At 41.4% G+C, this 14,380-nt stretch overlaps 1 protein-coding gene and 1 long non-coding RNA gene across 2 annotated transcripts; one reads left to right on the top strand and one right to left on the bottom strand.

The window, feature by feature from the left end:
* Window positions 1-5,934: 5,934 nt before the first annotated feature.
* Window positions 5,935-8,404, top strand: LOC125285129. Its single transcript, XR_007191985.1, has 3 exons — window positions 5,935-6,050; window positions 6,761-7,214; window positions 7,744-8,404. It is a non-coding gene; the product is annotated as an uncharacterized LOC125285129 (long non-coding RNA).
* Window positions 8,405-11,766: 3,362 nt separating this feature from the next.
* On the bottom strand, window positions 11,767-13,726 carry sem1 (SEM1 26S proteasome subunit). Its single transcript, XM_048229406.1, has 3 exons — window positions 13,570-13,726; window positions 12,810-12,903; window positions 11,767-11,998 (listed from the first exon to the last, which is right to left on the bottom strand). The coding sequence occupies exons 1-3, from the start codon at window positions 13,643-13,645 to the stop codon at window positions 11,956-11,958; spliced, it is 213 nt and encodes a 70-aa protein (XP_048085363.1). The 5' UTR covers window positions 13,646-13,726; the 3' UTR covers window positions 11,767-11,955.
* Between the last annotated feature and the right edge of the window lie 654 nt (window positions 13,727-14,380).

Genomic DNA, 14,380 nt, shown 5'->3' with positions numbered 1-14,380 from the left:
GTAATAAAAGAATGTGAAGCTAGAGCTCAGAGTCCCAAATTATGTTGAATGAATACCGATAATTTTCAGATCTGGATCTGGCATTTTCAAATTGAAGCACTTTTCCTATGGACATTATTTGCCTGTGACATTTACACAAAATGGCATTCTTACATTAAGCTACTTGCATGCATGATAAATAAGTGTGTAAACAAACATCACTGAATCATATATGACAAAAAAATGTACAAAATTTAGAAAACAGAATGCACAACAGTCCGTCTTCAGTAAATGACTTGGTAGTTTTGCTTGGGACCTCTGACATGACATGACCTCATGTATCCTGCCAGTGTCCTGCAAGTTGGGTTGTTGAAGAGGGGAGACGGGACCGACTGTCTGGGCCTCAAGCCACTATTTCAAGTCATCTAAACTGTCTTTTAAAAATAGCGCCACTTATAAACAAATGATTGAGGGCCCACTTTGTAGCTCTTGTTGCCGAGCACGGGTCCCTCTATTAGCGGTCATTGAGAGGGAACCCTGAAGGTCGGCAGGGTTAAATACTTTCTATTTTTAGCGACAGAGACGTGGCAGTGGGGCTTCTGAGCGGCGCGTCTTTATTTGAAATGCTGACAGGTTAATTGTCCTTTTTCAAGCACTGATGTCAATGTGCAGTGTGGTCCCACTTTTATTGCATCAGGCTGTCATTCAAGGCTGTTGTCTGCTCTTTCGCACATTCTTTGTGGACCTACGAAGTTCAGCAGGTTTTGTGATTAATGTTCAGTGGTCTTTCTTTCTTTCTCTTCTCCAAAACTCTCTCAATACAACTGAAGTCAATATGGATTTTAAATACAAACTGGAGGTGCGTTGAGTTATTCTCCTTGCCATTAAATACAAGTTTTACAGATATATTGGAAAAACACTCTGCTGGCCATTATTTTTGATAAAAATGTCAAATATGTCATCTGCAATGAAGGCATTGGGGATATGTTGGATGAACATATTTGCAATAATGCATCACAATCATGAGAGTCTCCATATCCATTAAAATATAGGCTTGGCGTGAGAATAACAAAATAACTCCTTCTGCTTTTACTCTCATCAAACTGAGAGACACCAGACCTACATAAAAAAAGATATAACGCAGAGAGTGCACATGGGTGTCAACCACATTTACATAGCCCCTTAACAGAGTTTTTTGTTTACATTTAAGTAAAGGAGTGTTTGAACAACATCCAGTATAAACAACTTTGACACTAGACCAAGAGCTGAATATGAGCTACTGACAAACGCAGGTCCTAGAAATCCTAGAGTATACGTTTCCCATACAACTACAGCAATTAACACTGAACTAACATGGTAATGCATGTTCAACTAATCAACAACTAACTATTAACAGTTTCCTAAAATGGTTGGACCAACATACTATTTAGGCTTAAGTTTGAACTATGATAGTTTCTGACCTTCAGTAGTTCGAACTAACGTGGTTAATGACGTACAGCACATGGAATGGCGCACTTGACAATCACAGACTTGTGATGGGCTACCTCAGTTTCATCTGTGCATTATCTTTTTTTTTTTAGTGATCAACTGTCCCAGGTCACTGCTGCTCCTGGAAGGTAATAATTTAGTTCTTTAAACTGACAGGGAATGTAAGGATTGTGAGGAATGAAGTCAGAATCACAATCATTTAGCTCTAATCTTATGGATGCTATTGAGTTTACATTTTCTCTACATAGGGCCCCCCACACACACACACACACACACACACACACACACACACACACACACACAACAAACACACACACAAATATGCCTCAAACAAGCTATATTTTCCATACTCATGCAAGGACGCACCTCACACAGAGATCGCCACCCACCACACTCACTCACTCACTCATTCCTCTCCTCACAAACTCCTGGAGGACGTCGGCTTCTGAATGACTCTGTTCAACATCTTTCAGTTCAAATGAGGAGCTACACTAAACATGCTCTGGGGGCATCTGGGATGGGCCGAAACCAGGCCCTCTGGAGGGACGGGGCGGATGCGTCCAGGGCACTTTGAGAAGGTCCAGGCGAGAGGGCTTTAGCCGCCTCCCAGAAGGAGGGAGGAAGGGAGGGAGAGAAAAAGTGAAGGAGAAGAAGAAAAAAACGATGAAGAAACAAGAGCCCACACTCATACAACCTGCAACCTGAGAGGACACAGGGACCCCTCCCCAAAAAAACCTGGCTAAACGGACCCAGATGAGCCCCCCGCCAAACACCCAGCCCAGGCACTCTGGTGTGTGTCTGAGAGATGGAGGGAGGGATGGATGGAGGGAGAGAGGGAGGGAGAGAGAGAGAGAGAGAAAGTGGAAGAGCAATCTGCTGTTCTTTCTCTTTCTCTCAGGCTGTTGCTGGAATCTTTCAGGGCTCCTGTGCTTTCTCATAATTATGGATCACAGGGCCCAGCAAGCGGCGTGGTGGGAAATTATCGGCGGGCGTTTGTCTTTGAACGGCACCAAAGCACATCAGCAAATCTTTAAGTCTTTTCCTTTTCCTCTTCCTGGGCACTTGCCACCTAGATGGAATGGAGCTATGGGGAGAAATCTGCACTGCATGCTGATCTGCTGATTGTAATGAGTCCAAGCAAAGTCTCAAAAACAAAACAAAAAGAAAAATAAGCTAAAATGTAGACACTAAGTGTAGCCTACTTGCTGTAATAAGATAATCTGCATTGTGTTTGTATTTACAGCTTACATTGACACAAAATATTCCCTATAATTAAAAAAAATATGATAGCTGCTGAGGAGATTTAGGGTCTATTTTTTAAATGGTTATGAAGCTCTTTAAGGAACCCTGCCAAACATGTTTTTGTTTGACAAGACTTCACTTGAAATGAATTGACTGTCTGATGTGTACTGCATAACTATGTAGGCTACTCTACTGTGTTGCTGGGGCTTTTACTTATGAGAAGTCCTTTGTTCTCATGGTTACCACACACACATGTCAGATAGAAACAGAAGCTCAAAACAAAAATCACCAAGGAAATGTCAGGCTTTGTAGTCACTTCAGTCCACTCTGGGGTTTGGCAAACAAATAGTTTTTTGGTGGCTTTTTATTTGTATTTTTACGTCTAATTCAGCTTGAACCGCTTAACATGCAAACTTTGTTGAAACAGTTGCACAGGCCTATTTTTGATAACTTTATTCAGTTTGTTTTGATTTTCCATTGAAAAAATGCATTGTGGAATCTTTGTCGCTTTAAAGGTAAACTATGCAGTATTGGCAATTTCCTTACTGTTTTTTTTCCAGTTTTTGCTTATTTTTCGCTAGCTCTGTCATGACGAATGTCTGAGAAACTCCATCGCTACCTTTTTCTAGCCGGTGCCTGGCGTGTATGTGTATTTGAATGCACTAAAGCAATTCGTTACACTCGTTATACTTCCTGACACGGAGGCCGTCGGCCCGCCGGCCCACAGTTGCAAGGGTGGTTTTTCCGCTCACAGGCGCTAGGGAGAAGCGAGACGGCCACCATTCAACCCAAAAAAAGTCATATAACCATTCCAATGACTCTGAAGCTGGTAAATGAAGGTAAATTAAGCTACAAAACTTGCATATTAAGCTAAAAAAAACCTGCATAGTGTGACTTTAAACTGACATCATAATATAGGGCATAATAGGGCAATCAACCTGGTCGTACCCAGAGCCGGAGCCTCTATAGTTGACAACTGCTCAACTTCTCAGCGTTGAACTAGTATTATAGTAAGTGTTTATATGGACATTTGTAAACATAATATTCCGATATCAACCCGATTCAGATTTCTGATCGCCTTAACCCAAATAATATCATAGTCAGAATAAGCAATAATCGAATGAAGACATGTGGAGCCTATTCTGATCTTATTGCATTATTGAGATGCATTGTAGGCAGGTACTTTAATCGCATTATAAGGTCCTATTTGAAGTTTCGGTGCAGAAACAATTACAGAAGGAATGTTAGGCACTAATTACAAAGATTCTTTGAAACCTTGATCAACCGTCTTCTAGATATAATCGGACTATGCTGTGTAACATGCAAACGGGAATATGAATTGAATATTCCCAGGTCCATTGATACCAGGCAACTTCCATACTCATCCATTCATCTCTCCCTCTATCTGTCTATCAATATCCATCCATCTATGATCTATCTATAGCTACTTGCAGCTTTGTTCTGCTAGACTGCTAGCTCTTCAAAGGCCCCCCTTCTTTGTCTCCTCCATTCATCCAGGAATATTGATACAAGGCATCTTCCCTTCTCATCCATATCATCTCTCTCTATATATACTGTACATCAATCCATTCATCCATCTGTTTGTCTATTAACATCCATCCAGCGTAGCAATTGCCCTAGAGACCTCTTTGCATGCACTGGTAGTACTGTTGAAATCCAAAGAAGTACTGTACAGCACCAGTGAGTAAACTGAGATAAATAGGAAAAAATGGCAACGGCAGGGACATCTCAGCCCTTTAATGGTTTCTCCCCACATACCCGCCCACACACACACACACACACACAAAACTGCAGTGCAGCTTTGTGGGTGTCTGTGGCCAGTCAGTCACCAATGAGCAATGACATGTTCCATGATTTTAAATGGCACTGATTTTCAGGCCACAAAACCCTTGGCTTTAGTCCTATTTTCTAAAGAAGGAGAGAGAGCTTTCTAACCTCCCACATCTGACTTAAGCTGACATGTATGCATAGAGTTAATTACTTAGAAGTGTTTAACTGCTTGTGTGAAAATATGGCAACATCACTTTACTCTTGATCTTCAATCCAAAATCTTCAGCAATCAGTAGTGTTGGAAGTTGTTTGGTGGTCTAAGCAAAGGATGTGATGTTACCATTCTTTCTGTAGGCCTATGGAGCAATAATAAATATATTGCTGTTCAGTGTGATGTCGTGTCGTGATTCATTTAACATTGCCTATGTAATAAATGTTCTCCATTAAGTTTAAACCAAGTGTGTTAATCAGGCTTAAATAAAAGACTCGTATGATTCTGCTATTCAAACTAATATTCAATTGAAATTATAACTGTGGCAGATCAAAAGTTTGCAAACAGACACACAGAGTTATTTCTTACCATGAAAAGACCTTTAGTGGCGAAGGAAAAACAGACAAGTTGAAAAACCCCACACATTCCTCTTTTCTCAATCTAAGGACATGTGACAGAGGATAACCAATGATCCAGAGCTCGTGTTCTACCCCCACTCCCAATCGCCCAGGCAATGGCGGTGTTCCTCTGCAAAGAAACCCCTCAAGTAACCTGTGTCGCTCTCAATTTGACGGCCTTGCCTGATGCCATCCAGACGCCCCATCCTGAAACACACACCAGCTCTTTGTTTGCTTGGGTAGCATTTATGTATTTCTTTGCGGCCCTCCGAAATCCAGGCGTGCAGCAGTATGAAATAAACGACAAATTTCCTATTTCGTTCTTTGGCCGGCGTTGCCTGCTTTCACTCACCGCTGACAGAGTTTGCCACTCTGGAGACAAACAGTTAAACTGAGGGAGATTGAGCTTTTCAGTGCCCAGTGAGGAAACTTGTCAATCTTCCTAAAGCATTTTTGCATAGTTAGCCATGTTGTAAATGCTAAGACTATGAAAAGAGATATTACCACCGATTTTCATTATATGGCTAAAGACTGTAGATTTGTTGAGGCTGTAACATAACAATGCACCTGTGGACACAATGAGTCTGCAAATTTGTCTGTGTTTGCGTGTGCAAATGTGCACTGTGCACGTGTGTGTGTGTGAGTGCACATGTGTGTATGAGTGTGTGTGTGCGTATGTGTTAGTGGGCCTCATGCCTCGACAGTGTGTTGAAGTTGTGTATATTGCCTGAGGGACAGATTGGGAACATTGCTGTTGTCTTGCGAGCAGACATCTACACACGTGATTAATTGTTTCCGCTACAAGCTCCGTGCTGTCGACTGTGCTTCTGCCAGGCCCCTAAGGCTCGGGAAACCTGTGCCTCGTTCATTTCAGAGGCCTGACTTCAAACATGCCTTCGCCTTCTCTCTCACTCTGCAGCGTCTTTGGTAGTGCTAAACAGGTACTCGCAAGCATGTGGTTCTGGGGAGCTGCTGGGCATGTGTGACAGGCATAGCAAATGCGTAAGAATCCAATTCAATCTTACTTGTTTGTGGACAAGCAGTGATAATTTAGGTGAAAACTATTTCAAGAGTGTTGAGGATGGAAAAGGTCATCTTAATGTAAGCAGAGAGTAGTTTTAACTGGGAGGTGCCACCATTTTTACATCCTCACTCATCTTAGCCATGGAGGTGACATCCAAAACCCAACCCAAACATTTCAATAGATCACTGCGCTAAAGAAAAAAAAGGATATAATTTATCATTTATAACAATGTTCTTTATAGAAGATCTATTGGCTATTAAATGTATTATTACATTTTTTGTGAGAAAATATTTTTTCCAAATGGTTCTGTGAAATGTATCTGTCTTTAAACAGAGCCTTTTTGCAAGAGCACATTTAGTTGATATCATCCACACATTTTTCAAGATCAGTGTTGAAATCAGGATGTCTTCCAAATTGAGCAGCAGAAGATACGGCAGCATAAAGGTCACCTCCGCCCCACCTTGCATTTGCCGTGTCGGTGGGAGAGCACGCATGAGCAGGACAATTAATTAATTACAATTATCAAGAGCACCTGATAATTCAGCGGCGATGATAACATTGAGAGTGGTTAATTGCCCAGCCGGGACCGTAATGTGCTTAAATTGTGTTGTTAATTTTTCTTCGCAGACTGTCCAAGGCTATTAAGAGCAATGGGACAACTTGATAAGGATGGACATAAAACCATAGGAGGAAAAAAAAAGAACGGCAAATAGACAACAAACTAATTGCAGGGTTTCACTAAACGTGATGACGGTGGATGGAGACTCAGTAGGGAGTCCATTGAGAGGACATCACATAACTGGGAAAGGAACGTTTAAAAAAAGGATTGTTATCTTTTAAAAACTCACCCGGCTCTGTTGCACATTCTTGGTTGAGTGATGACATGGCAGTTCATGTGGAACACTGCACTCATGCATTGTGGCTCTCAATTAAACTCTCTGACTACTGTTAGGTGAGAAAGACTGCACAAATATAACAACATCTGTGACATCCAAATAAGTCTGTATAAAATGTGTGTGATTGGTGATCTTGGCACACTGCCAAGCAGATTTTTGATCATGGTCGCTTACCAGCTAACAGGGTGAGTGGATTTCACATAGAGCCATTTCTCAATTCATAGAATTGAAGATGTTATCATTTGCATGTTTTGCAATCACTTCTTCATTGCGACTAATTCAGGGTTGAAGAAACAATAATGAGTTGATTTCACTTCACGCCAATTCAAGTGCACATAATATTGAGGCTTTCAATGCAATGCAAAATGTTTGGAAATGTTTGCCAGTCAAAGGCCAATTAGAATGCTGTGGGTTTTGCACACAAAATCATAACCATAAAATTGCTAGAATGAAAATGGCTGCATTATTTGACAAGATTTTTTTCTAGTAATTTAAACTGTGTGAGAGTATCTATATCTTTTTTGCCCTTAGTCTGTTATGTCAGGCCCAGCATGTCACTTTCACAGAGCTAAACCATATTCTGTGGGTGAACAGTTGTTATTTCAATGGGACGCCCTTTAATGTCCAAACTGAATGTTATCCCCTGGTATACCATGTTTGTTTTCCATTGCATCTCTGCGTTTTAATGATTATACCATTTTTTTTTCTCTGCAGTTTCTCTTAAAGGCCAACATCTCAAAGGGACATGTTTTGCGCAGCCCCTGTGTATAGTTATGGGTTTACAACTCCCTCTGCAGAGAAAAACGTCTGTGATGCCAGTGCGCAGAATGTCATAAAACTGCACCCCCGCTAAAATAAACCCCCTTGCGCTTTAATCCGACGTGACATTAAACCAGCGAGTGTGTTTTCACAGTGACTCAGCCGCCACTGATGGCGCTAAAAAGAAACATACCCATCGCGCCCGCTCTGTATGAGAACATGTCATGTCTCCTTAAACGCCAATCCCGTCTAAACGGTCCTGAAAACGAGGAGGGACTCGCTGGGCTCCAACAGCCTCCTGTCAGGCAAGGCATTCCATAGTGCCATGATGAGTCAATCTTTTCATTTGATATTTTTACTATGTCTGAGGCAAGAGGTGGGGAGATGTCCGCAGACTACTGAGAAAAGGAAGCCCCCACAAGAGAGAAAATGTTTAAAGCGGAGCCGTGGCATGACTATCAGATTGATGTAGTATTTCTTTACAAAAATGCTCTGGTTGGCATGTAGTTGTACCACCACCACTTATTGCAAATGACAAAAAAGCCTGCCACATGCAAGCCTTTTGGTCTTTCTGATCTATCATAGTTACATGGTCTACTACATTTGCGCTGAGGGAAACTGTGTTGTTCAACTAACTAGTAACTACTATAGCCCACCATTCTTTGTCTCACTCCCCTGATGCTTGATGGTGCAGATCAGAAATGAGGTTAACACACAGTCATTGGCATCAGTGCCCTGTTGTGGTCTGTGGGGGTACGCAACCCTTAGCACCTTCATATATACACACACACACACACAACCCCCAAACACTTGTGATTTTTTTACCTCCCTTGATAAACAGGCGCACCATTGTCGTGTGAAGAGCTCTCGTTATTATTTTTTAAAGTAATTACACCTTATTATCTGTGTTTACTTTCGCGAGGGCGAGTGCAGGTGTGGGACGGAGGGAGGCCGTGGGTGGCGGGTGATGGGCCCTGTAGGGGGGCAGTCGCCCCTGTGTGTCTCCAACCTCCCCACCCCCATACACACACTCCTTCTCTCCCTGCCCTCTGTCTTTTTCCCCTCTCCCCTAGACTCGAGGTTTGGGTATTGTAGCTGCTCTCCCACCAATTTCATTGCCACAAAAAGAACCTGCAATTAGGCCTATTGTTGTAGCAGCTGCTCGTTGCCTGCCCCATAGGCCCTGCCAGTTCTTGGCTCATGGTTGGGGAGAGGGACCCCTGCCGTGACACCAAACAACCCCCCAGAACCGCCACCACAGTCACCACCATCTCAAACACCAAAGGCTATGAATCAATCCGTCAATCTATCAATCAAGAGGTAAATTACTAAAAACTACACACAGTGAGTAAGAACTGGGGCTTCCTGCCACAGATATTGAATTGGATAGATTTTTGCTGTATTGAGGCAAAACTGTATTGTTTATATCCTAGGACTGACTGCTTAACCTAAATGACGAACATATAAAAGTGGTTGTTTCAACAATTTAGTCATTTTAAAAAATGTAATTCTTTTTGAAGCTCCATAAGTCAAATGTCATGTGCAATAATGAAGTAACCGCACTGATGCACTGATCAAATCAGCCTGCCGCTGCAACATGAAAAGAAAGTCAATGAAAGGATCCATAAAAACAACCCATCACAAACACAAAAGAGATAATACGGCGTAAAATACTGTAAGAACCTCAGATGTATGTTCTCCCATTATCCCGGAGAATGGCGAAAATGAATTTGGGTGAAGCCACAAAGGCCCTGCTCAATTCAAACTCAAGAGGCCAATCTTCCACCTTTGGCACAAACAAAATGGCCCCCCAGTCGTCAGTGGTTGCGCTCGCTTAGTGATTATCACACCTCAACGACTTTCCAACAATTAAAATAATGACCCTGCACACGGGGCACTTACTCTGAAGGGCACAGGGAGATTTGCATGCATGTGTGTCACCATCCCCAGTAGTCTGTTCTTGGACACCAACAGCAGTCCCAGTGGTGACTCGGAACCAGATTTCACACATGAACTTAGGATATACAAAATTGAATATGTTATGTTGTCAATGGGCCAACCTATGATTATGCTTATGATTATATTTTTTCAAGTTTCAAATGTATGATTTCAGGTATCAAAGTATTTATGCGCAATATATTTACATATTTTTCACTAGCTCTTTTTATGCACAGGTCTTTCAACCTCTACTAAAAGAAAATTATTCTACCATCATATGTCTGTGATACGCAAGTAACCCAAGGGAGTTGTGAGCTATTTATCTACCTTGACAACCAAACAGATGACATGAAGGAGGGAGATTGCTAATGACGGAGTAACTAAGGAGGCACTAGCTGTGTTTACAGAGCCCATGATGGGGTACCATCAGAGATGACCAGTGACAAAATCGGTCTTCATCTGGGAGGATAGTAGGCCAGAATGATACTGGGGAAAAAAAAAAAAAAAATCACAATAGTTATTTGTGTGAGAAAAATACATGACTTTACATCAGACTTGAATAGATCTTTTTGAAAAGAACTCAAGATTGACTGTGCAGCTAAATTGAACCTTTTTTTTTTTTTTTTCAATCTTTAATTGCTATATTTGAATGTTTTTTTAAATGCTTGGTTACAATCGCCAAAGCACAAATGCAGATTAAGGCTGTGACAACATTTTTAAGTGATTTCGGAGCACAGAATTAAGTAGTTTAACACAATGGTTGACTCACCACAATGCAACGTGGAACAAATTTTCATTTGTACGAAGCAGCAAAAAAGTGGTAGCACGTTTAGTTTTTTTGCCTTAACACTGAACAACCACCGATGTGACTATTGAGCATGCGCACTATGACAATGTTGATATTATGAAGTCCTAAATAGGATCTTTCAACATATCCAATAGAACTCGCTGTACATGTGTCATGTATTGCCATAATCATACACAAAGAAAAAAAAAGAAATTCATACCACCACAGCCCCAAGAAGAAATAAAACAAACAACCGAATAAAGGGGGTTTAAAAAAAAAACTTCCGATCTTCCTCAAACACAAGGCTGCGTTTTCCACTCTGAATTTCAATAGGGGGAATGCAGGGCGAACACAAAGGGAGATAATAAAACCTGGAGGAAGAGGAGGCGGGTGCGGGTGCTGCTGGCACAGGGGTTGCTGGAGGAAGCTCTCCCGCAGAAGCCTAAACCTTACTGGCATCGATTTCAGCTCATTAAGAGCCCAGGGACCGAGGAGCAGAGAAATCATTTCTGCTGAGGAGAAAGTGGGCGGGCGGCTAGATGTGCACATCTGTGTGTACGTCTGCAAGTGTTTGTGGAATGGGGAGTGTGTGCGTGTGTGTGTAGGGGGGAGTGGATGGTCTATGGGAGCACGGCTGGGAAAATTGGCCTGTGATTCGGCGAGTAGGAGCCAGCCCCCTGCGGTGCGGAGCGGAAGAGCAGGGCCTGGTCAGAGGTGGGCAGGCCCAGGCAGAGGCAGAGGCAGGGAGGTCATGCTGGGACCACCTCCCTGCCTCTGACAAACATGGCACTGGATAATCTCCCCTTCAGAGACTCGGCACAGCCGCATGGGCCCGTGGGAAGTGCAAGTGCACAACGCTGGCTCTCCTCCTTGGGAGTGCGCAGCTCCCTGGAGGGGGCAGGTGTGTCTATGTGAGTGTATGTGTTTGTTTGTTTGTCTTTTCTCTCCCGCCAACATAGACTTACTTCTACCAAGAAGTAGCGTTTTGGCCCTCTCCCATCTACAAATATGGTATTAAGAACATAATACAGAAATGACTGCATGATACATCTGATTTAAGATGTAGTTTTGGTTCAGAGACGTGTGAGAGAGACCTTTAATTACTACTACATTAAATCTAGTCTAGTTTTAAATGGAAGAGAATGACAGCTGCCCTATAAACAAGCAGTATGCAGTCAAATTATATGCTGCACTCAAATCATCTACCTTAAATACAGGTAAGTAAATATTAATTTCAAACAAATGCATTGAGCTATTTTAATATCAGAACTTTAATATACAAACTGTAATGAGACAGGAAACAGAAAAAAAAAAAAATCAAATTGTACTCCCAGCTTGACATGTTTGTCTTTCCAGGTTCACACCTTGCATGCAAGCCTTCCACTCAACGCCAGAACTGGCATGTTTTTAAGTCCATGTAATCTCCATCATGGATGCTGGAACTATGATGTCTCCATCTTGTATCCATGCTTTTCCAGCTCAGCTCTGCAAGCAAGAAAAAAAAAAAAAAAAAGAGTCGGCACAAAATGAACCCCATGAAATCGACCACTTGCCGCAGGACTAAAATGACAGACAGTTTCCTGTAGATCACACAATATCTGCCTAGGAGAGTAAGAATAAATGCCTAACGTCACGCTGAGATGTCTGCACTGGGCATTCACATATAGAAAAGAAAACGGACAATATAGTAACTAGCCTTCATAAAAAAATGGATGACTACTGCTATGAAATGGCAAACATGCTGGTCGTAATTGTAAAGCCTATTGTGGCTTGTCCCTAGCCATAGTGAATGCATCCTAAACAAACAGATTATATGCATCACAGTGAGAAGATCTAAAGAGCCAAAAATGTTTGGGCCATCTGTGAAAATCATTCAATTAGTTTGCATGTAAGTAAGCGTTTACTTATATAGCGTATTTTTATGCACAAAATACTATACTATAATATATATATATATATATATATATATATATATATATATATATATATAGATAGATAGATAGATAGATAGATAGATAGATAGATAGATAGAGAGAGAGACAAATGAGTGATGGGCAGAAAGAGGTATAGTAAGATTCACACTGATGAAAGAGCCTTGGATCATGTGTGCTGTCCTGTTTAAACAAAGCCTTTTTCCAATCAGTGGGCAATCTACATAATTTAATAAACTAAAATTACTGCCAATAATTTTCTGAAAAATGAAATATTATACTGTTGTCAGAAACAACGCAAACAAAGGCAATGTTTTTCAAATCGATCTTTTAAACACCCAAATCGACCAGCAAACTAACGTTACCTGAGTTGGTTTGAAAAGTCATCCTCTACATTGTCATCATCCCAGTTATCCTCCCACACATGCGCGTCTTCATCCTCGTCAAGCCCAGTCCAATCTGCAAACAATAACGTTACCCTCTGTTAAAATTTACTCAAACATTTACTATCCTGACACCAACACAAACCAAACAGATACATCGTTACATGTCCAGTTGACAAATAAATGCTCAATTACTGTTACGTTACATAAAAACAAGCTACTAGTGACGTTTATCCAAGCTGACAGCAAAATATTTGTTACACAGGCCTAATGGTAGGTTAAATGTTAAGTTTGTTAAACTACAAAAACAAAACTACTGGGAACTATCTACGTTTGTTTTACACAATGTGCTAATTTCAGACAAGTATTATTTAATGTTATTTGACATGGGTGCCATCAGGACACAAAAGTGACTTATGCGCAACATTAGCCGGTTAGCTACTAATGCTAGCTGGCGTTAGCTAATAATAGCCAACAAGTTGACACTGACTGTAGATAGTAGTGGTTGCAAACGTCTACAATATGAAATTGGAGGACATTTCTTAAACATAGTAATGTTAAAGCTTTATCTAACACATATTATTGATTTAATTACTGGCTAGCTAGCTGAGAAGCCTGTATGCTACAAATATTAACGTTAGCGAGCCAGCTGAGTCACCGTTCAGCTGAACAGTGTTTTTTTAAAACGCTCAATAAGAAGACAAGAATACACAGAAAACATATTAAAGGAGCTTAACGTTACCTTCAGCAGGAAACTCTTCAAATTCGTCATCCTCCTCCAACAACCCCAAGTCAACTGTTTGTTTTTTATCCGACATGATTAGCTAGCCTTTCACGCTGTTTCTCAGATTCGTGGTTGCGCGAGTTTTCAAGCAGAGGCTTCTGGGATATACATTTTACGCATGTGCAGAAGCAAGGGCGACTACTCTCCATGTGCAGGGCAGGGAGAGGGTGGTTGGAGTTCCTGCCTTTCCTCTCTTGCAGGTAGGGTTGCATAATTCAGGGAAGTTGCAAGTTGGAAACTTTAACGGGAATAAACAGGACATTTTTAATGTAACAAGTTAGTCTATAACAGGGAACTTAAGTAGTTGGGAAAAAACCCCATCTTGCAGCATATTAGTTAAAATACCCTGATTTAATGCAAATTCAGTTGAATTTGTACAATGCGTCAATCACATGCACACAGCAATCAGCATACAGGCTACTAGACCTATAGGAAACCTATAATGCGTTCATGCGCATGGTGGAAAAACATTTCCAAGTGAAAATGTCATTGTGAACATCATCTCATTTTGGAATAGGGCCTAACTGGTGGGAAACCCTGGTGGCAGTTGCCCAGTTGTGGGCTTGTCATCACTTTTATCCTCATTTAAAGTCAATGGGAGTATGTAATTTTGTATAAGCTCTAATGGGGATGGTTAATAACCATATGGTCATATCGCTGGTCTGATTTAGCTTGACACGTTATAATCACATTATGTTGTTGAGTGCAGTGGGAAATCGGCAGTTCAGTGGTTTCGGTGATGCTTGCTTGCTGCTAGCGATTTGCTTTG

Source organism: Alosa alosa, chromosome 20 (genome assembly GCF_017589495.1).
Source record: "Alosa alosa isolate M-15738 ecotype Scorff River chromosome 20, AALO_Geno_1.1, whole genome shotgun sequence".
Lineage (NCBI taxonomy): Eukaryota > Metazoa > Chordata > Actinopteri > Clupeiformes > Clupeidae > Alosa > Alosa alosa.
This window is presented reverse-complemented; position numbering and strand designations above follow the sequence as displayed.

Excerpts from the sequence above, each read along its gene's own strand:
- sem1 (XM_048229406.1), bottom strand. The coding sequence starts at position 13,645 with ATGTCGGATAAAAAACAAACAGTTGACTTGGGGTTGTTGGAGGAGGAT. Across the intron at positions 12,904-13,569 it reads TGAAGAGTTTCCTGCTGAAG|ATTGGACTGGGCTTGACGAG; the intron begins GTAACGTTAAGC and ends TATTGTTTGCAG. Across the intron at positions 11,999-12,809 it reads GACTTTTCAAACCAACTCAG|AGCTGAGCTGGAAAAGCATG; the intron begins GTAACGTTAGTT and ends TCTTGCTTGCAG.